At 41.0% G+C, this 23,865-nt stretch overlaps 1 protein-coding gene across 2 annotated transcripts in view; it reads right to left on the bottom strand.

Moving 5' to 3' along the window:
- Window positions 1-329: 329 nt before the first annotated feature.
- Window positions 330-23,865, bottom strand: part of LOC132165971 (spatacsin carboxy-terminus protein) — a 42,810-nt gene continuing 19,274 nt past the window's right edge. For both annotated transcript variants that reach the window (XM_059576692.2, XM_059576693.2), the window contains 17 exons: window positions 14,201-14,848; window positions 13,038-13,437; window positions 12,778-12,905; window positions 12,359-12,529; window positions 11,351-11,551; window positions 10,680-11,240; window positions 10,519-10,578; window positions 10,101-10,429; window positions 9,491-9,923; window positions 6,423-6,890; window positions 5,710-5,826; window positions 5,497-5,618; window positions 4,680-5,412; window positions 4,205-4,459; window positions 3,418-3,600; window positions 2,485-2,826; window positions 330-1,596 (listed from right to left, as the gene is read on the bottom strand). In XM_059576692.2, coding sequence (XP_059432675.2) covers window positions 847-1,596; window positions 2,485-2,826; window positions 3,418-3,600; window positions 4,205-4,459; window positions 4,680-5,412; window positions 5,497-5,618; window positions 5,710-5,826; window positions 6,423-6,890; window positions 9,491-9,923; window positions 10,101-10,429; window positions 10,519-10,578; window positions 10,680-11,240; window positions 11,351-11,551; window positions 12,359-12,529; window positions 12,778-12,905; window positions 13,038-13,437; window positions 14,201-14,848 — 5,901 coding nt within the window. In that variant the 3' untranslated portion in view covers window positions 330-846. The remainder of the gene's footprint in view (window positions 1,597-2,484; window positions 2,827-3,417; window positions 3,601-4,204; window positions 4,460-4,679; window positions 5,413-5,496; window positions 5,619-5,709; window positions 5,827-6,422; window positions 6,891-9,490; window positions 9,924-10,100; window positions 10,430-10,518; window positions 10,579-10,679; window positions 11,241-11,350; window positions 11,552-12,358; window positions 12,530-12,777; window positions 12,906-13,037; window positions 13,438-14,200; window positions 14,849-23,865) is intronic.

The raw sequence follows: 23,865 nt of genomic DNA, 5'->3' as shown, positions 1-23,865 counted from the left end.
AATTTTTAAAAGAAGCTTATTCCATTTGGGAGAAGTCAAAATAAGGGGAAGGGGAATGTAGAATCATTTTACCAACAGAGCAAATTTAGAAACATGAAACATGGAACATACTGATGGTGCATGACATGACATGGTTAATTAATCGAGTGGTAGATTGATGGAAAGTCTTATTTAAAGCTATAAGATCTAATTGTTCAAATTTAAGAACCTAAGGGATTAAATTGAAATCGTGTAAAACCTAGAGACTAAATTTGATTTTTTCTCATAAAATGAAGAAAACAAATCCCAAAGAAGATCTTAAAAAAAAAAAAAAAAAAATTCCCAAAGAAGAAAAGAAAGAGCACGAGAGCTTTACATTGAAAAAGAATATGAACAAATTATACATTTCTCACAAAATTGAAGCACTTGTTTGTCGATAATCATTCAGGATATACAACTGGCCTCAAATTACCAATCAAAAAATGAAAGAAAAAAAGAAAAAGAAAGAAAAGAACAGGGCCAAAAACAATATATGATTTTACAAAGACTTTGCTAGCATTGACTAACTGATCTAACCTACATATTTTCTTCACTGCTCTCTGCTTCTGACTGGTCCAATGAACCTGAAAAAGAATTTAAAACTAATCTCTATAACTATCCCCAATCTTCATATAACCTTCTTCAATTTCCTTTTTTCTTTTTCTTTTTCTTTTTGGATTGTCTTTTCCATACCACCATTCCTCAAATTAAGAATCCTGCCCCTAGTTCACCAAAAGAGATAGCGAGGGACATTAAAGTTGCCGCCATTTTGTTATCACCATCACAAGATGAAAATTGTAATCAAACTTGTTGCCATTGACATTTGATTCACATTAGTGGGAGGTAAGCCCCGCCATGGCCTTTCCTCAGAACAAGCGGCCCCGCATTGTCGGGGACCTTGTCCAATGCCTTCATGCATGCATCAATCACATCGCCAAATCCAGTTGCCACAGTGGCCAACTGCAACCGCAACCTCAAATCCCTAGTTCTCTTCAACAAGCATCTAAAGGATCTCCACAAATATTTAGCCCATTCGGCAGGCAATCCTCCTCCAGTTAGCCAAACTGAGAATTGGGACTGGTCTCCTCTGGCTGCAACCTCTGCCCGATAAAATCTTGCAAGATCACCAAGCATCGAGGACTGTAGAGGAAGCACAGCCACAAATTCGGCTATGAACTCTTCCAATAGTTCTGGTTTGAGCATTTGATTCCAGAGAACCAAAGCCCACTCGCTTGGCTGGTTAAGACCATATGCTTCAGCGACAATTAGGGCCTCTTGAAAACGGGACTGCTCGACTAGGGCTCGTCTGGCATTGGTTTCATTTAGATCAAGCCACTGGAGATCTGGCATTCGAATTTGGAGGGACACAAGGGAAGCCTGAGCACAAGCTTTGCGTGTTTTGTTGCCAGCGTCAATCGAAGAATGAACTTCAGCAGCTTCAATGTAATAGCGCATGGAATCTAACAGATCCTCATTCTGATCCCTGTCATAACGGTGGAGCCACTGCCCAGAAGACTGCTGTGCCCGTGACTCTAAAAGAGCAGCTGTTTCATGCTTCATATCAAAATGATTGTAGACCTGTGAAAAGGAATAAAGGAAATGATGACATATTACTGGAGAACTTTGCTTTATGAAATTTGACAAACAGACACCATTAAGTTTCCTTTTTTATTAACCCATTATTCAAGCTGTCCTAGAGGTTAGAAATATACCACATGTTCAACTTTGGTTTAACATTTTCGAGAAGAAAATCAACCTCGAAAATGTACGCCTACCAACTATCTTAGTCCCTACCACTGCAATCAATTTCACTTTGGTCCTAAATGTACTAATTGTTTCAATTTATTTTGGTTCAATGAAATCCCATCCATCACAAGATTTAGTGTATTTGAATGGAAGTTGAACATGTGTCCTGAAATGTGTCAAAGTTGACTCTCAGAAACTAACATGGCATGGTGGTTAATGGGGATGTGCAGCACATAACATGCATGTGTGCCAAGTCCCCTCCGAAAACATGCACATGGGAAACCCATTTTTCATATTCAGTCTAACCATCATGTCACATCAAGTTCTGACCATCCACTTTGACACAAAAAAAGTCACGTAATCAACTTTTGCTTAAACATGTAAACACCATGATAGATTGATAGAACTGCAGCACTAAAACATATTAGGACCAAATCAGAAAAATTGATCCTGTAAGGACTATGTTGAGGTTGGTTGTAATTATAGACCCTCCCTCCCTACCTCCCTCCCTCTATCCATCCATCCATCCATCCATCTGGCTGGTAATCTTACTTGATAACCAGGATAGATGCATGTCTGTGCCAAATCCGAGTAGTACTTACCAAAAGCTGCTCCCGTATCTCAATAAACAAGATAATTAAGTGTACAACTTCTTTACAAGCTTTGACAAACAAAATCATTCATAGGGTGTGTAGTGAAATCATGAATGCATATGCATACCATCGCAAGCGCATCAAGGTCATTGGGGTTAAACTGCTTCAATGATGTCAAAACAGCCATTCGAAATCCCCTGACAGCCTCAGCTGTGCCCGTGTTTGTATCTGCAGCAGCTGAATATTTCTGAAGAAGAAGATCCAGTTGACCATTTTCTATAAGAATTCCAAGAATGAAATTGAGGGCATGGAAGTTTCCAACTCCAGTTATCAGGCGAGCCAAACACGAAAAATCACCCTCGGAGACATAAGCTTCAACCCTGGTTGCAGCAAGGGCTACAAGAACATCAACTCCATCAAGGCAAGCTGACAACTTGTAGAAGTGGTGAGACAGGATAAGAAGCTCAACCTGAAAACACGGTTCCCCAAAGGGCAAAAGAGGAAATATAAATAATAAAGTTTTTCCGTATTTTTTTTCCTCCTTTTTAATCCTTTTTAACTTAGTGTTCAATCTTGCTGGTTATAACACTTGTATAGGTGAGTTACACACCCGTTGGGTCTTAAACCCACAACTTCATCCTCCACTCTGTTGTTGCAAGTGGATAAGATGCCATTTTACCTAGAGTTATTACGTTGCTGGTTATAACACTAGTGAGCTTACAGAAATACATCATGAACAGTCAAAGTTATGATGATAATAATGATGCCTGGTGCAGAATCAATAAACCAAAAATGCTTAACAAAGACTGATTACTACATAGGACACGCTACATGAATTGTTTTCAAGAATATGAAGTTAATATTCATGGTGATGATGATAATAACAGAAACAGCAATAACAGTGATAATGATGATGATAACAACATATAATACTTATCATCATTCTTGTCATAATATTTCCACAAACCTATCTAATTTAGTTTGTTATTAATGTACATAGACTTTAATCATATTTGGCACAAAGGATAATAATATCAATGTGTCATTATAATAATAATACCTCGCAAGCATGCGGTATCTCTTGTCCAGTAATCACCAAACGCATCAATGCATGGCCAATTTCTGGTTCGGAAGGACAGAGCTCTGCCCACTTCAGGAAGTCTGAAAATCTCCACAGCAAGGGGGCAGGCCCTTCCTCCTTTTGAGCATCCATATATCCCCCACGATGTGCAGCCAATAGGCCCTGGAGAATGTATAGATAATGCAATATCAGCAATTCAAAATGTCAACTAACAGCTCCTCTCCTCCAGCCTCAAAAAACTTAGAGAAATTATTTTGTGACCACATTCACCTGGGGAAAATAAAGCTTGGACAGATATTGTTTAAATAAAGTTAAAAAATGGACCTTGGAATATACCAACCAATTTCTCGCCCAGCCAGAGTAGCCAACATAGAGCATACCCAGAAAATTTCAGGATTGACCATAACATCCCATCTAAAATAAAGGCATTGCTGTGATGTAATCTTGTTTAGGGTTTGTGGGCTGGTTTCTGTTGGGATGTTTGGTGTTTGGGGTTTTCTTGCTTTTCTTTGTTTTTTTTTTGGCGTCCCTTTTATATACTTCCTGTAAGCTTAGGGGCGCCTATGTTTTCTATAAAATTTCTTGATTACCTATATATAAAAAAAAAAAATAAATAAATAAAGGCCTAGTAGGCATGTTCTCACTCATTTGTCCACCTAAATTTATGACTTTTACCCACCACTAGAGCAATACCAAGAACCTAGAATATTTCTTTGAGCAGCAACATGCCAATGTAAATGAAATTCACAGAGAAAAGTGTCCAAACCTTCAGAAATGATTCTGCGAGAATCTGGGCAATACTCGTGGCTGGCATAGAATGAGTTTGCACTAGGAGATTTGCCTCCTCAAATGACTCTTGTGCTTTAAGAGAAAGAAGCTGTAGTAATTCAATTGGTTGCTTATCAAATGCCTCTGAAAATAAAAGCCCCAAGACATTCGCAGCTTTCAGAACTGCTATTATTCTCTTACACAGTCCATGTCCACTACCTTCAGTTAAAATGGTTGCCAAACTCTCCAAAACCTATATTTGCATATTTAATACTGGATTAATATGATGATCTTGCAGACATTGAGAAACGAACACAATAGATGACCATTAGGGGAAAAGGGGGAACAAACAACATGTAGCCCATCACCAAGGCAACCTAGCATACACAAAGTATGCACAACAAAATCTCAAAGAAGGAAATGACACAATGAAAACAGGAAACAGACACAAACACAGAAATTTGGACAATAACCTGCAGCGTGTTGACCTTATGCTGGTCAGTAGGAATATTATATGACTTAATAACAGAACGCACTTCCTCATCAAGCATTGATATGGATGCTTCACTACTAGGAGTTGACATAGCAGCAAGCTTTAAAGCAGCATCCACAAGTACAAATTCAGAAGGTACTTGTGCCGGAGACAGCTTATGTTGGAGTTGCTTGGCAGCTGTTATTTGTCCAAACTCCAATAAAGAAAGAACTGCTTTCTCCAGCTCTGCAGGTCCAACCCTTTCCTCCCACCTCGAAAAGGACATTTCCATTTTAATGTTCTCTTCTTGCAACGGCAAATCATTGCCAAATTTAAGAGGACCAAATCCATCGTCAGGATCAATGTTTTTATCCAGCGAGTCTGTTAATGGCCTTCTTAGTGGCATATAGCCTTTGGCCCTCCGTTTTGTCTTTGTACTTCCCCCTGCTGTGGTTGGAAAGCTGGCATCCGATACTTGGTTCTTGTGATGTGTCAGGTTATTTTCCCTTGCATCATTTTTCTCTAGAGTTCTATTCTTCATTGTATTCATATGATTGTCCATTTTAGTTATCATACTCGCAGTCCGGTCAATAATACTGGAGCTAATTTTAACAGAGTCCCAAGTGGAACTGGTTAAATTAAATTCTCCTTCACTCTTCACCTGAGCTTCTGATTCTACAGCCAAGAGCCATACTTTAGTCTCAATTTCCCGCAGATGATGCAATGGATAGACTCTGATAAAATTTATCACAGAGGTCAGAAAAGATTATGTAAAATCAAGATTTGAAGCAGCAAGTAAATCTGGATAAATAACATACGGATTGGACATGGTTATCATCCCGCTCAACCATTGTAGAGAAAGCAACAATAATTCATGAAGCTCCCTCGCAGGGAGATCTTTCTCCACAGCTTCTGCATGTTTAAGGAAAAATAATCCAGCCTACAAGCCATATGACAGCAGGATCATGTCAACAAATATGCAAGTCACCAGAAAAACAGCTTTGGTCAAAGACTGGCACTAGCAAAGCTACCTGTAAAGCAGGGAAGGAATATCTAATGAACAGCGTCTGGCAGTGGCCCCATAATGCAATTCTCTCTTCTGGGACATCCCAAAGAAACTCCTTCCATTCGGCTACCATAGATTCAGCCTAAAATTGAAGAGAGATATAGCTGGAGATGATCAAATATGACCACTATATATAAAGGTGCACAAATGTGAGAATGCTAAGATTTTCTCAACAACCTTATATGAAATAATTTATTTTCATAATTCCTTTAATATTACTGTTCTTTGAACAAACACACACCCACAAACAAAAGATACAAACAACACCGGAAAAAAAAAGATGCAAACATATTTGCTTAAGATAAAAAGCACACAGACAGACATGCATTCTTGTGCCCCAATGTCTAAATTATCAGGAGTTTCCAAATACCACACCCTATGTCCATGTTGTAACACGTCACTTGGTTGCTGTACCTCAGAATACAAATCACAGCACCACAAACATCATACTACAAAATAACAAGATGAAGACAAATTGAGATAGCAGGGGGACTCTTGTAGAATAACAGGTATCATATAGTACTTAAGATGTGAATGGGAAATTACTGAAAACTTTTAAGCTCCTAAATAAGAGATCCTTCCCCAAATCAGGGAAGATAAACAAAATCCAAAAAGTTAAACAAGGCGGAAAGCATGCTTTACAACCCAAGCAGGCAGGAATGTAATTGTAAATAGTACCTGGGTTTCAGTAACATGATGAACAGAAGATTTCCAAGATCCCCCACTGGCCTCCAACTGCTTGGCCCAGTTGCGTGCTTGCTCCCAATGCCCATTCTCTTCTAGTGCTGTTAAAAGTGAAGCATCATCTAAAGTCTCGGTCCCAAGGTGTAGACCATCATCTTTGCGTAATGAAGGCTCTGCTAAATTAATTTTCCAATAAAGTCGTCGATAGTATGTTGCCGCACATCCCCCGTCACCAAAGTCAGTAGAAGCAAGAAGTTGTAGTAAGCATCTTTTCTCATAAGGAGATGGACAAGTTGAAAGCACAGCATCGGCAGCTTTTATGGAGGTGGAGCTAATCCACGAAGTCCCAACCTGCCCTTCTCTTCCTATATTTGCCAGTAGATATGCAGGTTCTTCCTTAATTCGGGAAGAAAAAGAACCCAAATGTGCTGAAGCTTCAGAAAGGCGCATTTGTGAAAATGCCTAGGGAGAAAAAAGGATCAATTCCTATATGAAATGATCCTGCTAAACTCATATTGAATATCAAACGAAAAACTGTCAAAAAATGTATAGTTTAAACAAGTCAATATAGACATTTTGTTCAAAAAGACTCACCTGACACATGCTAATACCACTTTAATGATAAATTAAAAGATTGGTCAATGTGGGGCATTCCACAAAACATATGATAGATAATTGAAGCCCCCCACCCCCCCCCGCGGGGGGTCCTGTTCATACCAAAAAAAATAGCATTCCTAGTCTTCCCTCAGTAGTAATTCACAGTTAAGTAAATGCTAATATACATTGTGGGTTACTAGCAAAAAGCAACTACAATTTAATATTTTTGCTTACTTAGTTAAAATCTATCTACTTATTGCACTCTAAGGTAAAGTGTAATTTTAGAAGTCACTCTTGAAGGTGGCTTTCAAAATCACCATTTGATCAAAATTTAATAATAATCAATCACAAAGCTAAAGGTGGTTTCAGAAGCCCCATCATTCTTGGAGTAACATAAGAGTGACTTCTAGCATTACTCTTAGGTAAATTCCCCCTATAATAATGCATGTGGAGGTCGATATTTAGTCTCCCATTGGACACTGATCTTAGTAATCCAGACTAAAAAGCGATGACTGGAATAGAACCTATCTCCTGCCTCTAAGAAGTATGATAAGTTGATGATGCACGTGCAACCAAACAGAGGTGCCTTGGGAGGGGTAAGGCACCTGGGCCTGCCGTTGGGAGCTCTGTTTAAGGCAAAATCTATTTGGGATGACATAATTGAAAAGATAGAACGTCGTTTGGTGGGTTGGAAGCAGCTTTATCTGTCAAAAGGTTGTAGGATTACTCTCATTAAAAGCACTCTCTCCAATTTGTCTACCTATTTTCTGTCCCTTTCCCCATCCTAGTTGGTGTTGCTAATCATATCGAGAAAATTCAACGGGATTTCCTATGGGGCGGAGTAGGTGATGAGTTTAAATTTCATTTAGTTAGTTGGTCCAAGATTTGTACTCTAATGTCCTCAGGAGGTTTGGGGGATAAGAACCTAATTCTGTTTAACTGAACTCTCCTGGGTATATGGATTTGGAGTTATGGCATGGAGAGGGAGGCTTTACGGAGATTGGTGGAGGAAGCTAAATATGAGAGCGTGTGGGGAGGGTGGTGCTCCAATGCAGTGTATGGGTCCTATGGGATGGGGGTGTGGCAAAACATTAGGAGGGGATGGGGGGATTTTTCCAAATTTGTGAGATATGAGGTGGGAGATGAGCTTAAGATTCAGTTTTGGCATGATGTATGGTGTGGAGATCGGACCCTGAAGGAAGCTTTCCCAACATTGTATGATATTGCCTATTTGAAGGAGGACTTAGAGGCAAACCATTTGTTGGTTGCGAATGATACCTATCTGTGAAATATAACCTTTCATCAGATCCATGCATGATTGGGAGATAGAGATGATCACCTCTTTCTTCCATCTCTTATACTTTATCAGGTTAAATAGAGGCGGCGAGGATAAGACCTGTTGGATCCCCTCTAAAAGGCAAACTTTCAAAATCAAATCTTTTTATCATGCGCTTAATCCCTTTACTAGTATTTCTTTCCCTTGGAAGAGCATATTGAAAAATAAGGCACTTATAAGAGTGTCTTTCTTTGTCTAGACAGCAGCTTTAGGGAGAATTTTGATCTAGGATAATGTAAGAAATAGGCACGTAATAGTGATGAACTGGTGTTGCTTGTGCAAGAATAGTGGAGAATCCATTGATTATCTTTTTCTCCATTGTGGAGTTGCAAGAGAATTGTGGGTTTTAGTTCTCCATCTTTTCGGGGTAGGGTGGTTAATGTACAATCAGGTGGTGGAGTTATTCACTAGTTTGAGTGGCTAGTTTGGTATTCACCATAATTTAGAGCCTTGGAGGATGGCTGCGTGATGTGGTGGATTTGGAGAGAACACAAATATTGCTCAAAACTATCTATGGGCGGATGGTTCTATCAATGGCTTTTGCTTTGCTAACTTTGTAGAATTTCTGGATTTGTGTTCCTCATCATTTCCCTAGTGGGTGTTTCTCTTGTATACTCCTTGTATATTTCGGTTGCACCCCTTAGTGCTTTAATATGATTGAATTACTTATTTAAAAAAAAAAAAAAAAGTGCTTCATTTGAGCATGATCCACACTAAATAGCAATGACTGGAATAGAACCTATGCCTCTAAGAAGAATAAGAAGAGGATGCACATGTAACAAAAAAGAGGTGCCTTCGAGGGGTAAGGCACCTGACTTTAATTATCTGTAGCTGCTGGAAAGCAGTAGGTGAAAAATGATTAGGATCATATCTTTTCTACACTTCCAATGAAAGAAGTGCCTCATTTGAGCTAGTACTCCTTTGCTACAGGGCTCATGGAGTAGCATATTTCAAAAAGAGGTGATAAGTTGAAAAAATATCAAAACATTTTGGGACTCTGCTTCTGCTGGGAAGATGATCAACATTGCATCTGACACATTCAAGATCATAATAAAGAGAGAGTAGTTCTATCCAACCAAAAGAACCAATAGATGAATGAAAAAGCTGGGTTTTAAGCTTTCTCACAAACCTGAAGAGCACGGATGAAAGGTAGCAGTGAACATGATGGAAGGAACATTTCAAACGCCCTTAGCAAGGGCAGGAACAAGTGTTGTTCGCATAGCACTGCAACCATCTTGGAAAGAGAAACAGGCCCTTCATCAAAATCACCTGAAACTTTGATATGTTGACCAAGTTGCACTTTTCTTTCCTCTTCAGCAATAATGCCTTGGGCAACAAATATTGTTGCACTCATAGAAGTACTTGAAAGATCTGATGTTGGGGCAGCCACCGGATCAACTGATTTGGCCTCCACAAGCCGCCTGCGTTTTGGATTGCATCGGTTGTAATGAAATGTAAGGGCTCTATCACCTGCTGGCAGAGAATTAATGGCTTCCACGGCTGCTCCAACATGATCTGCAATCTGAGACGCAATATCATTCACCTTAATGGACGATGTTTCCCTGTACAGAACATAGCTGCAATCAGATCTTAACCTTGGAAGTATGCATAGATGATTTGGGAATCTGTGGACTTAAATGCACACATTATGGGGTATAACTTTACTAGGACAAAATCTCAGATACAAAGATGAAATATATTCTAGGAAGCTGAGTAATCTGGAAATATTTGACAGTAACCTTGCAGCAGTAATTTCCAGCCAAACAGTTAAGCAGGATAATGGAGAAACATCAGGAAAGCAAGATGCAATCATGGCCAGAATAGACCAGGACAAGTCCCTTGCTTTCATCAAAAGGGCCTCTCCAGGATTTTTCTGCTTCTCACACTCGGCTAAAATTCTAAAGAGTTCAACTGGGATACATATGTTGTCATCTGAAAAGAAAGTTTCACCCCCTTTGTCTGTAGTATCTGAATATGATGAAGGGCTAGTTTTTTTCCTTGACTGCATGCCTCTCAAAACTGTTAATATATGAATTCTGAGACGTGGATCACCAAACTCCTTTGATGCCTGAAACACATATTTCGTAAGGGGATATAAATGGCACTGTTTTAACTTGAAATATTTGCAATATTTATAAAATGAAAGTAAGTACTTACAACTTGAACAACAGTGTCATAAGGGTATCCTCCAACCTGGGCTTCAGATAAAAATCCAACCTTACATATGAAAACGGAAACATAAGATTCAAAGTTGAAGAAGAGTTAATTCATAATCTAGAAATATTAAAAATAACAATAAAAAATAAAAAGAGACATACCCAGTCATTGTCTCTTGCTAATACAGCAAGGTATTTCGTGCTCAAGGGTAGCTGATGCATCCGACAAAAAACTGTAACTAAATTCCAATGCTGGCTTGCAGTTTTCTGTTGAGATCTTAACTCAATTCCATTACCAATGCCACTTAATAGCCAAGACCCACATGTATTTCCATCAACCATCATTGGCAGACTAGCCTTTTCCAAATGCTGTAGGACAAGCATGAGAGCTCGTGAAGGACGTTTGCTAGTAAATGAATTTGGAATTCCCTTTGGCTTAGTAATGGTAACACCATCCTGGTGCAGATAGTCATCGGCCAGAGCTCGAGCAAGAGACTCCGCTATATCACTTTCATGAGATACTGCATGGAATGCAGAACCCTTCGGTGAACGTTGTCTAAGATTCTCATTGATTTCCGAGGACTTGTAAAAGGAAGATATCCGTCTCAAGGCAGCAATGTCTATGCCAAGCATGCTGGCAGATAAACCACAAAGCTCCAGGAGAAAAGCACATGACGCCACCAACACAGAATCCTCAAAATGCATAACAGCAAGGGGCATGACCTGAAAAGAGAAGTGAGTTGGGAGTTTTAGGTTCCATCTGAATAAGTCAAACAAAAGTATTCTCATTCATTTCAAGTATAAATGTAAATGACAAGAAAATTAAGACTTACAGATGCAAGAAGAGACTCTTCACTTTGTGTTAAAGGTGCAAGAAATGTTTGCACATCTGATTGAACATTACTTTGTCCTTGTACTGAAGCGCCAACTTGCCCTTCTGATTTCAATTTTTGAACTCTAGCAGCAAGAAGATGGTTGAAAGCTGCCAGTGCACGCCCACGATGCAAGTGATGCTCAAGTCCAAGTCCAGTTTCCTGAAGTCAATAAAACCACTGACATGAGAGGCAGCTACACTGAAAACCATAGAGGTCATTCCAGCAACATACAAATAGCCAGTAAGGAGCTCAAAAGTAACTAAAACCATACTTTAATTTCTACCAGTTCTAGTATGATATTACTTGGGTGTGCCTCCTTGGCATCTTTAATAACTTATCAAAAACTACTACCACTCAGTGGCAGGAAACATGTTCTGACAAAAATGTATCACCTTCTTCCCCCCAGCTTCACTTACACAGGAACCACTTTGTTTTTGGGTTATTGCAGAAAAGGCCCCTGTTTTTTTGTCAAGTCTCCTTCTCATACAACTTTGCAAAATCATTAATGAACCATTCACTACAAATCCAGGAAAACAACAACCTTGAATAGTTTTTTATTTTTTAAAAATTTTTTTTAATAAGTAATGCAAATTCATTAAAAGCAAAGGGGCGCAACTTTAGTACACAAGAAGTATACTTGTTTCGTTTGAGGGCACAAAGTGTGATTCAGCCTTTTTAAATTAATACTTCACCTACTCCCCTTAAGTACACAGATAGAATATCATGATACGAGAAATCCATTTGCAATTAGGGTACATGCCAAATTGCATTTCCAAATTTGCTCTAACAGGACGTTACAAGGTAAGGCGAACCATCTTAAGAACTGATCTAATATCTTCTTTTCTTTTCTTTTTTCTTTTTTTTTTTTCACTTCATTTCTTTAGGTGCATCGTTTAAGTAGTCTTCCTTAATGTAAAATAGTGGAAACATAAACTAACTACCTAAAGAGAAAAAAGAAGCACAAACCCTAAGTGAAGAATCATAGAGCTCCTCTTCAATGTGCTTTTGGATGGTTGCTTCCCAGGAGATTGCACTGATCTCAGCATTTTCATCAGCATTTATGAAAAAATCAGTGTCTCTATCTAGCAGAGATTCTCCTATAGGCAGACCTGAAAGTGATTGCCATCCAAGAGGACCCTGAAATATCATGCAAATTACATGATATGATAATTCAACCATGTAAAAAACAGGAATATCATAGTAAAATGCCTAGCAATATCTCTAGGGAAATTCGGTCTCAAATCATAGTTTAGAAAGACATCTAATATCCTATATTTGTACTTGACTAGAAAGTGAGAGAGAGAGAGAGAGAGAGAAGATAGAAGGGAGAGAAAAGGCAAACACATCAGAGAAGTTCAGTGACAAATGAAGCAGATAAAAGAGACCTGGACATAAAGCTGAATCAATCTTCTCACAGCCTTAGGAAACCAGCATGGCAGCATTTGTAGAAGTGAAGTATCACGTCCAGCAGAGAAGAAGATGTTCTCACGCCATTTTAGATAGTCAGATAAAGCTGAATAGCCAAATTGCAAATTTAAGAGACAATGCAAATGATTATATACAAGAAACTAGAAATTTCATAGGAATAGTGTGCTATGTGTCCACGAAAGAGAGAACCAAAAGAAAGTAAAAGCAAAAGAATAACCAGTTTTTGCTTTGAGGCCCACAACGTTGCAAGCTGCATCTTGTCCAAAACATGCAGCTACAAGCGTACGCCACAATGTAGGGAACCGCTGAAGGGTCGGTCTAAGATTCTCCAAGGTGCATTGGGCAGAGGAGCTACTGTACCGGTTTACACTACCAGAACTCAGACAACTTTGAATTGGTGCTGGGGCATACATTAGGGTTGCTAGAGCTGCCATCTCCCCCCCTCCTTCAGCTATGTCATCAACAGTATGAATTATTTCGTCTATCTCTAGAACACTGAGACTACTTCCCGGAACTAAATTACGTGACATTATGGAACGAGCATTAGAAAGTGAGGCATCATATTCACGCCCCCTAACTCTTGATAAGAGCAACCATCTTGCCCACTGACAATCTCCCTGTACAGATGAATTGTATTGAACACATGTAAGCCCATACACATTATTCCAAGGCATTTACGAGCCACACCAGATAAAACTTTCAAAAAGAATGTGATAGGATCAGAGAGCTCTAGGTATGATAGCCCACACATGATATATGAAGAAATTACAATAAATCAAGCAGTCAAGTGAACAGGAGAGGAAAAGTTTTAAATGCAGCAACTCCTTGGAATTATTAGATAAAATTTGCTGTTTGTTTTCTGAATTTCTTTAAGACTCTTCAATATCTTTAGATTAAAATGATAAAAAAAAGGATGTTGCTGAAACATCAAAACACTGAAGCATTTTAAAATCCATTATTGATATCCTCGGACCACTATGTCAGATTCATCACTTTAGGAATCCAACCAGTATTTATGACATAAACTTAGAGAGAGAGAGAGAGAGTTTAATTGTATTTTGTCACTAAATGTAGCTGCTATCACTTGTACATAGTTTTCATGATAAAAAGGTAAACTGGATTCAAGTACAACCTCGCATTTGTTATTGCAATGTAGCTACTATTGCTTGCACATACCTTTTATAATATAAAGTTAAAATGGATTCAAAATACAACCAGCAATATAGAAGCAATCAACTGAACCATAAGGCACAAACAAGTATAAAAACAGCCAACAAACTACATAGGTTTTTTTTAAAAAAAAAGAGTGATCAAGGATAAAACTATTAAAGAAGACCCCACATGAAGAACAGTACACTCACTGGATTTGTAGAAACTTACTGCAGCATCCTGTAATGAAATAAGTGACTCATTATCTAGAACCAGCTTGTGATGGTCAAGATAAAGGTCCAGAAGATTTGGCAAGTTGTTTTGAGCACAGTGATGTACAAATAATTTATGCAAAGCTTTCACAGTGTCAACATGAGATGGTCCACCACTATCTGAGAATTTTAGATCTGATGAACTCTTGATGTGATCATCCTCAAAAGGATGTTTGTATCCAATAGTGATGAAGCCTGAACGGGCCAAAAGAGATACTATCTCTGCTGTGCCTTCCCAGTATTCCTTCATAAAAATGAACTTCCTTGCAAGCTTCTCCTCCATAAGCAACCTTAACCAGATGGAGCACATTATATTGGCCGAAAACCTGAAAATTTTGACGTCCGGGATGTCCATGCACACGGCATCCAGTTCTTCAAGAGAACATAAGTAATTGCCATAATCAGCAGGCTCCCTATTGTACCCAACAGTTGAAGCAGGCTGCAAACTGTCTAAACTGACTTGGAGGTTTCCATCTGATAAAATAGATGTAGGAACAAGGTCCAAGAGTTTAGAGACTTCTTCCCAGTCATTACGGCATACATGGTACTCAAGTTGAGATTCCCATAATACATTAACACCCATAAGAAAAGATTGATCCAGTAGTATCTGTGTAGAAAGAGATATGTAAGTCCATAGTCCAAGCGACTAAACCTTGTATGATATAACATAAGCAATGGGTGATTTTGAGTAACTTGAAAAGAAAACTAAAGATGCGAGAAAGTTTTCAGCTTTAAAAGAGATTAATAGATGAGTTAGGAAACCCTTCTTGCATATATTGCCAAACAAGTTGAATGTCAAGTTCAACTAAATCTTAATTTATAATTGCAATAACTCAACAAAACCAATTTAGATCTCATTGTGAGTCTATAGTATTTTCACTCTTTTTAAGAGTCGGAATAATTATGATGCAGCACAATCAACAGAAACTAGAAGCTAATAAAAGAGAAAAGAAAGAACGGGAGAGAGGAAAAAAGAAGAGAGAGAAGAAAGTCAAGGAGAAGAGCAAGAAGACAAGAAGATACAGACATTCATTATTTTATTCATCAAAAGCTACTAACAGACAGTACAAAAATACGCTAAAATAGACTAGGGATTAAACCTTAACCCTACCCCAGTGACACTTGGGTTGACAGCCCACTAAAATAACATAAAGCCCAAAAGTTAACATAACCAGACTGAAAGTAAATAAAGAAAACAAATAAAATGCAAAATAACAAAAGTGCCCATAATAACATCTCCAGCTCTCAATCACCCAGCCACAAAGTCATAGGTTGGGTCGTTCTCCGACGTCAGTGTTCATACAAGTGTGATCAGCAGCTTGTATCTGATGTTCGCACCAACTCTACTAGGGTGGGAAAACCTTGACCCTGTCGAGCGTGGCTCCTAGCAGCTCTGGTAGTACTCCAACAGGTTAGGATCAAGCTGCTGCAATGTGTCCCTGGGATCCATGGACAACCTGAGTCTGGTTGGGCCCCTCCAACAAATTCGGAAAAGCTAAACTCCTCCATCCCTAGCAAAAACAACATGCTCATCCAAAATAGGATCAATATCTTCTTTATGTGCTGGTGGAAAAAGTGGTTGCATGGGGTCAGATTTAAGATTGATATTGGGGACAAGAGGAGGTTCCTCGAAAGGGTCATTTAAGAGAACGGTGTGGACTGTGTAAGAAACTAGATCATCTCCATTAAATGTAGAGCTAATACCATGGTCGGGCAGGATGTCAATGACATACACATTTGGTCTGACCCGGTACAACAATTTGAAAGGCCTAACACTACGAGCTTGCAGTTTTCAAATGAATCCAGTTGGAAACCGTTCAGGTCTAATATGGACCATGGCATAATCTCCTATGCTAAATGCAATGTGACACGCCTTTGTGAATCAGCTTGAAGTTTATATTGAGCAATACTTGCTTGAATTTGCTTATTGATCTCATTATGCAAGTCATGAACATGTTGGGCAAATGCTTCGGGCTAACTCAGAAACCCTAGCATATGGAGACATCGGAAGGAGATCTAAAGGTTTCTTAGGCTTCAAACAATGCACAGTTTCAACTGGACTCACGACTATCGACCTATTGATGAAGCTAGTGTATTTGGAATGGACTCTCGAGAGATTAAAATTCAAATTCATGTTGTTGTTGACCACCAGACATTGCAGAAGGTTTCCAAAACTTTGATTAACCACTTCAGTCTGGCCATCTGTTTGGGGATGGTAGGTAGTGTAGAATTTCAACTTCGTACTAACCATGTGCCATATGGCTTCCCAAAAAATCTCAGACCTAACGTCCCTATCAGACACTATGGTCTTAAGAACACCAGATAACTTGACAACATCATGGAAATAAAGCTTTGCCACCTTAGAGGCGTCTAAGAGTCGAGAGACTAGCTCTACTAGCGGCTCCTCTTGACAGTCCACAAAAACCTCTTTAGTGACCACAACGAACAAAACAAACTCTTGTTAGCTTCCCTTTCAAACTCTCAGGGACTTATGATGTTCAAGCCCTTTTCTTTTGTCGCCTCCTTTTTCTTGCTCCTGTCGGTAGGGTTCAGAGGTAAAGAGTTCATTTGGATCTTCTTACCCTTGAATGGCCGTAAGTTGTGACATCCATATCAAAACACCATGACCTACCTAAGAGGATATGTCCTACATCCTTGGGGACTACATCACACCATATCTCGTCCTTGTAATTGAGAAACTGAATAGGGACAAGACATGCATAGAGGAAGTGTCAACCTAGGATACATTGTATGGGTTAGAATGGGTGACTAATTTCAAATCTAGGTAGGTGACAGTACTTGAAGAGAATGTGTTAAAGCAACTCCTAATATCTATGATAACCTTGCAACTCTTGTCTCCACAATTGATGTAGGTATGGATTGCACTCTTTCACCAGTCATCAGTCTCTTTAGGTTGTTCGAGTCTACACCTGACCACATCTACCCTGGATATTCAAGACCATTCCCTGGTTAACCTATTTGGAGTAAGGTAGCTTAGATGCAACCTAGATGGTTAGGATCGCCCGAGCAATCATCATCTAAGTCCTCGAACTCATCAAGGTTGGGTTCATAGGTAAGTTTTTTAAGGCTATCCTCTTCACTCGCATACTCTTGTCCGTTGAAGACAAGGGGTTAGCACATTTAGAGGCAACGTGACCGAAGCCTTGGCACTTGAAGCATTGAACCCTAGAATGCAGCTTGGGGGTTTCACTTGCTACTCCTTTACCTTTGTTATCCTTGAAGAGCAAAGCACCATTAAGATTGTGTTTCAAAGGAGGGTGTCCTAGCAAGGAATTACTACCCAAAGGCTGAGACTTGGTGGTTGCATTGCAAGTGTCAGTGTCCCTTGTAACTAGGATTTATTGACGAACTCATAATCTTGGACCATGGCATATGCGTGGTCAAGGGTGGTAATACCACAGAGAACAATTTCCCTACTAAGGTCATCTTTTAGACCTCTCCTAAATCTACTCAAGGTCATAGCTTCATCTTCGACTACAGTACACCTCATCTTATACTCAGTAAATTGTGCTATATAGTTGGTGCCAAATTGATTCCTTGCCTCAAAGTATTCCATTGATCCAAAAGGCTACTTCAATATTTCAAGGGTAGATATTTTTCTTTAAGTTTGAGAGTCGTTTCAACCCAATCAGTGATAGGAGGCTGATTCCTCCTAAGGAGTTCCTTGACACTCGCAAAAAAGGTTCCCACTACCGATGAGCTTCATCTTAGCAAATCTTACCTGCCTATTTTCTGATAAATCGTATCACTCAAGAAGAAGTCCATGCCACGCAACCACTTAGTGAAAACCCATGGGTTAAGACGACCATCAAAAGTAGGGGCTCCACTTTGATTTGTCCCATGACTCTCATCAGGGTTGGCATAATTGTTGGGACCTTGGTTGTAATAATCAAGGATTACCTTGACCTTGATTCTGATAGTACGGGTTCGGATGCCTTGGTTAGGGTGGCCTTGATGGTGGTAATCATGTTCTACATTATGACCTTGGCCCCGAAGGACACCCTTGTGAGGTATCTTGCCTCCAATGTGGGAGGTCTCGCCTTCATTGTGACCCTCCATTCTTTCATGGAAGCCCCTATTGACACAACCCTCTGAAAGAGGTCTATTGTCTGGTCTTAGAAGGCTCTCATTTGGTCGCGGAGGTTTCCCAGTTGGTCTTCGACGACCTTCAATTGGTCTTGTAATTGTTGCCTAAAGGTGTCAAATTGGGTGGGGCTCATGACTGTAAAGATGCAGAACTAGAGACTACTCACCTATTACGCAAATGCATGTAAAAAACCGTTCTTTGAATGCAACTGTGAGCAGCAAAATGCTTGCAAACCAAAGCCCAATATATAGTTAAGGCTAAGTAGTTCTGTTTTTTTTTTTTTTCTTTTATCGTTTCTTATCTTCTTCTTTTTTAATTAGTCAAAATCCAAATAGACAAAAATGCAAACAAATGGTGCTGATACTCCAAATGGTGAAAGAGGTTTGGGTACCATGTGGTAGCTGAGATTCGAAGCGGTAGTGTTGTGCAAACCAGTAGTTGGGTGCGGTAGTACCAGGCGGAGCATTTGTGGTTGATGACAAAGGGTGTACTATCGTGTTAACGAAATGCACGGCGTTTGGGTCTGGGAATTGAGGGTGGCTGCGCAGTAGCTTGGGGTGGGCGGTCCTCTATGGGTTGTTGGTGGTAGCATAGTGGGTGTTTGGCAATGGGTTCTGGTGGGTGGGGTTGTTGATGGTTGATGGTTGATTGGTGGTGGTGTAGATTTGGTGGTGAAAAGGATTGGTGCTTTTGAGAGTAGGGGACAGAAGGGAGAGAAGAAGTGGTTCTGAATCGCTCGATTGTTATAGGAAACAATCAAAGGAGTTTGTGATGATCGTGAAGGATGGAGATACCGTGTTGAAACTACAAGAGCGCTGCAAAGGTAAGACGCGTTGGTTACGGCTGGATTGGAACGAAGCGGTTTGGCTAGTGAATATCTTTGATGAGCTGATGGCGGTGGAGGATTCAAGGGTCTTTAGGGATGAATCTATTCATAGTTTTCCACGTTCGTTAGCCCAGAAATGCTTCAACAGGCATGGGAGCTTTCTGGTTTTAGAGGAGTATGATGGTAGAGATAGGCGAGGTAGAGTTATGGTGCCAGAAGGTAGGCATAGGAAGGGCTGGGACCAGCTTCAGTCAGAGCTGCGGATCGCTATTAATTTTGTTCAACCATTCGTTGGGGAAGCGAGGAAGGCAGTGACAGGGAAACAGAGAAGGAGCTTTTCAAAGGTCTTGCTGTCCTCATCGAAACAGGTAGAGGACCCGTTTGGGTCTTACGCAAAACCGATTGTGAAAGTTCCCAAATGGCTATTAGGAGGTAATGCTGGGATCAGCAAATCGTCTGGGCCAAGCTCTCTTGCCTTGTTTTTAAAGCTGGTCATGAGGCTTAGGAGGCAGCTCCGGCGAAGGGTCCGGCGATTAGGTATGCGTTGAACAGTGGTGCCAGCAGTGGGGTACTGCAGAAGAAGACTTCAAGTTACAAGGAGAAAGTCTGTGATGAGCATGCTTCTGGAACGTCTGGTCAGGGTTGCGTGTTTGCGGGGGTGAAGGAAAAGCTGAAGATATCCCTGTTAAAGATATAGGAGGATATTAGGAATTGTCTAGAAGGGATAGACGCTCGCTGCACTTGTAGTTGAGGGTCTGGTTCTTTTGGGCCTAATCTTGTTTTGGAGAATTCCCAGGTGGCCCAACAGTCTAGTGGATTGCCTAAGAACCAGCCCATGGCCCAACCCAAGACTACGGTAGGTCAAAAGCTGACCATTAAGGAAAAGGCCTCTGCTGCGGGACTTGGACCCAATAAGGCACTGAAATTTTACAGCAGGAACGTGGTGGGTAAGGCGGGGGATCTGGGTGCTTCATCTTCCAACACTGGGCATCGTCCTTCTTCGATTTACACGAACTTAGTTTTGCCGGTCCTTTCTGTGTCGCCGGCAGAGGCGCCGATGATGGTAGCGCTGTTAGTGAAGGGGTCAATGAAGGAGGTCGCGGCAAGGGAAGACGCTCTAAGCGCCGGTAAAGTTCCAGTGCTCCCTCCAGTGATCGGACCTGTCGTACAAGCTCCGGCATCGACGTGGGTGTGCGATTCAGTCCTGGGTTTTCTGGGTAAGGAGCCGACGACTCCTCCGACAGGTGATCGAAGGGAGGTTTCGACTTGTTCTGTTCCGTCGGCACCTTCTAGGTCTGCTGCCGGTGCTCGTGCGAAGTTGAAGAAGCCAGCTAAGCTGGGGCAGCCAGAAGTTTTGATGGCAGGGGGGGAAGTTTGGAAGGGGTTGACAAGGGGGAGGGAGGAGGCTCAAGCCAGTTGATTAATGTCAAGCTGGGCCAGCCGGCGAAGTTGTCTGGAAAGGAATGGAGCGATTTTCAAGGAGAGCTTCCTCCGGGTTTTAAAAGATGGGTTCTGCTGGATACGAGTCGGAAGATGACGGGAAAGGATTTGGGGGAGGGAAATGGTGTTGGACAGAAGCCGCTCGATTTGCAGGGGGAGATCCCACCGGGTCTGGAGAAGTGGGATTTGCCAGGCTCGGACAACTCTTTGAGGTGAAAGGGGGCTATGGTCAGCGTTTGTGATGAGAGCTTTTGCTCTTTGGGAGAAGCTTGTTCTGGAGATAAGGATCGCAGTTCACAGGGTGAGTCGTTCGTTCCAGACTCCTTAGCTTTGGTTCCAGTTGAGGATCAGGAGCCTATTACAGTGGAGTTTGTAACTCAATTTAGCAAGCTCGTGGGTGTCTCTTGTTATGGAGAAGCTGGGAAGTTGGCGAAGGCTTTTGGGTTCATTATGGCTGAAAATGAGGACAATGGTAAGGATGCAGGAGAGGCGTTGAAAGAGGAAGTGGCCATGGAAGCACATATGGGAAAAAAAGGTAAGAGAGAACTAATAACCTTAATTCCTCCGTTAATTATGAGGTGCATAGTGGATGATCTTTAAGGGACAGCAAAAAAGGGAGGGCTAATCGGACTATTTAGTGAAGCCGAGAAGATCCTTTCTTGGAATGTGAGGGGTTTGAATGTAAGGGATAAAAGGCTGAGGGTTAGAAAACTTCTTAGAAATTGGAAGGTGGATATAGTGTGTTTTCAAGAGACAAAGGTGGACTTTGTCACAAACAATTTTGTGAGGAGTTTGTGGAGGTGCCCTTATGCAGAGTGGTGCTATGTCCCTTCTAGAGGGGCTTCGGGTGGTATTTTGGTGTTGTGGGATAGAAGAGTAGTTATGAAGGTTGAGGTGGCTTTGGGCAGTTTTGTGGCGGCTTGCACTTTTAGAAACGTTGATGATGGTTTTGTTTGGGCTTTTGCAGGGGTGTATGGCCCTAATAGAGACAACATCAGGAGTCTTCTTTGGGAGGAACTGGTGGGCCTTATGAGTTGGTGGGATTTGCCTTGGTGTATTGGTGGGGATTTCAATGCAACTCTATTTCCTAGTGAAAGGTCGGGGGGGCTTATTCTCGGTCCGCAATGAGGGATTTTGCAAATTTTATATCGGAGCAGGGTCTTATGGATTTTCCGTTAGCTGGGGGGGTCTCTACTTGGTCTAACAACCATTCCTGGTCACGGCTAGATCGTTTCCTAGTCTCTCCGGAATGGGAAGCTCGTTACCCAAGTATGTGACAAAAGAGGATGCTTCGGGTGTGTTCGGATCATGCACCTATTATTCTTGATTGTAGTTGCTTCTTTGGAGGTAAAAGACCTTTCAAGTTCGAGAATATGTGGCTTAAAGCGAAGGGTTTTATGGACAAAATAAGAAGCTGGTGGGACTCTTACCATTTCCATGGTACTCCGAGTTTTATTTTGGGAAAAAAGATGCAAGCTCTTAAGGGGGACATTAAGAGATGGAATGACCAGGAATTTGGCAACGTGGGAGGGTGCATTAAGGCCCGTATGGATGATATAAAGGCTCTTGATAGGGTGGAGGAAGATAGAGGCTTATCCGCTGAAGAAATTGAGAGGAAGAGGTTGCTAGCCAGAGAGTTGGAGACTTTTCTCTTACATGAGGAAATTAGCTAGAGGTAAAAATCTAGCATTCGTTGGTTGAAAGATGGAGATAAATGTACGAAATTTTTCCATCAGATTGCTAATGCAAACAAAAGACATAATTCTATTGAGTCTCTAACTGTGTGTGGCTCTACTACTTCAGATCAAGGGGTCATTAGCAACCACGTTACCAGTTTTTACGAGTCTCTGTTTTTTCAGAGAGCCTCAACTAGAGACCAAGGCTGGATGATCTTGGTTTTGATTTGTTGAATGTTGGTGGGGCCTCTAGGTTGGAAGTTCCTTTCAAGGAAATGGAGGTGTGGGAGGTGGTGAAAGGTATGGATAGGGACAAGGCGCCAGGCCCGGATGGCTTTTCTATGGCTTTTTTCCAGGATTGTTGGGATGTGATTAAGGTGGACATTATGGCGGTTTTTGCGGAGTTCCATGAGCAAGGTAAATTTGAAAAAAGCCTTAACGCTACGTTCATCTCTCTTATTCCAAAGACACATGGAGCTTCCGATATTAAGGATTTTCATCCGATTAGCCTTGTGGGAGGGACATATAAGATTGTTGCAAAGGTCTTAGCCAACATAATAAGAAAGTGATGGATAGGGTCATCTCTAAACCGCATAATGCTTTTGTTAAAGGTAGGCAAATCTTGGACTCAGTTCTCATTGCCAATGAATGTTTGGATAGCCGAATCAGATCAGGGAAACCTGGCTTGTTGTGCAAATTAGATATGGAAAAGGCCTATGATCATATGAATTGGAAGTTTCTACTTTACTTACTGAGAAGGTGCGGTTTTGGAGAGAAATGGTGTTCCTGGATTGAACATTGCATTTCGTCTGTGTGATTCTCGGTTTTGATCAACGGATCTTCTTTCGGTTTCTTTGATAGCTCACGGGGAGTGAGGCAAGGAGACCCTCTTTCTCCTTTCTTGTTTGTACTAGTCATGCAGGCGTTTAGTAGGATGATCAATGCCTCGATAAACAGAGGTCTCATCTCTTGTTTTTTTTTTGTGGGAAGCAGAGAGTCGGATCGGGTTATTGTCTCTCACCTTCTCTTTGCTGATGACACTTTGGTTTTTTGTGGGGCTGATCCTAACCAAGTTAGAACATTGGCGCCTTACTTGTTTGCTTCGAAGCCGTTTCTGGGTTGAAGGTGAATCTGGCTAAATCTGTCTTGGTCCCTGTTGGTAGTATGAATAATACAGGCATTCTGGCTGGCATTCTTGGTTGTGGTTCAGCTTCTATGCCTTTGAAGTACTTGGGTCTCCCTTTGGGGGCCCCGTTTAAGGTCAAGGCCAGTTGGGAGGACATGTTGGAGAAGTATGCCAGAAGGTTGGCCTCATGGAAACGCTTGTATTTGTCTAAGGGGGGGAGGATTACTCTCATCAAGAACACTTTATCCAATCTTCCCACTTATTTTTTGTCTCTGTTTCCTATTCCTGCATCCGTGGCGAAGCGTATGGAGAAGATTCAACGTGATTTCTTATGGGGTGGGATCAATGATGAGTTTAAGTTCCATCTGGCTAGTTGGAACAAGGTATGTTCTTCGATCTCTAAGGGAGGTTTAGGGATCTGGAATTTGCGTTTGATGAATAAAGCTTT

Source organism: Corylus avellana, chromosome 11 (assembly GCF_965113065.1).
Source record: "Corylus avellana chromosome 11, dhCorAvel1.hap1.2, whole genome shotgun sequence".
In the NCBI taxonomy this organism is placed as follows: Eukaryota; Viridiplantae; Streptophyta; class Magnoliopsida; order Fagales; family Betulaceae; genus Corylus; species Corylus avellana.
This window is presented reverse-complemented; position numbering and strand designations above follow the sequence as displayed.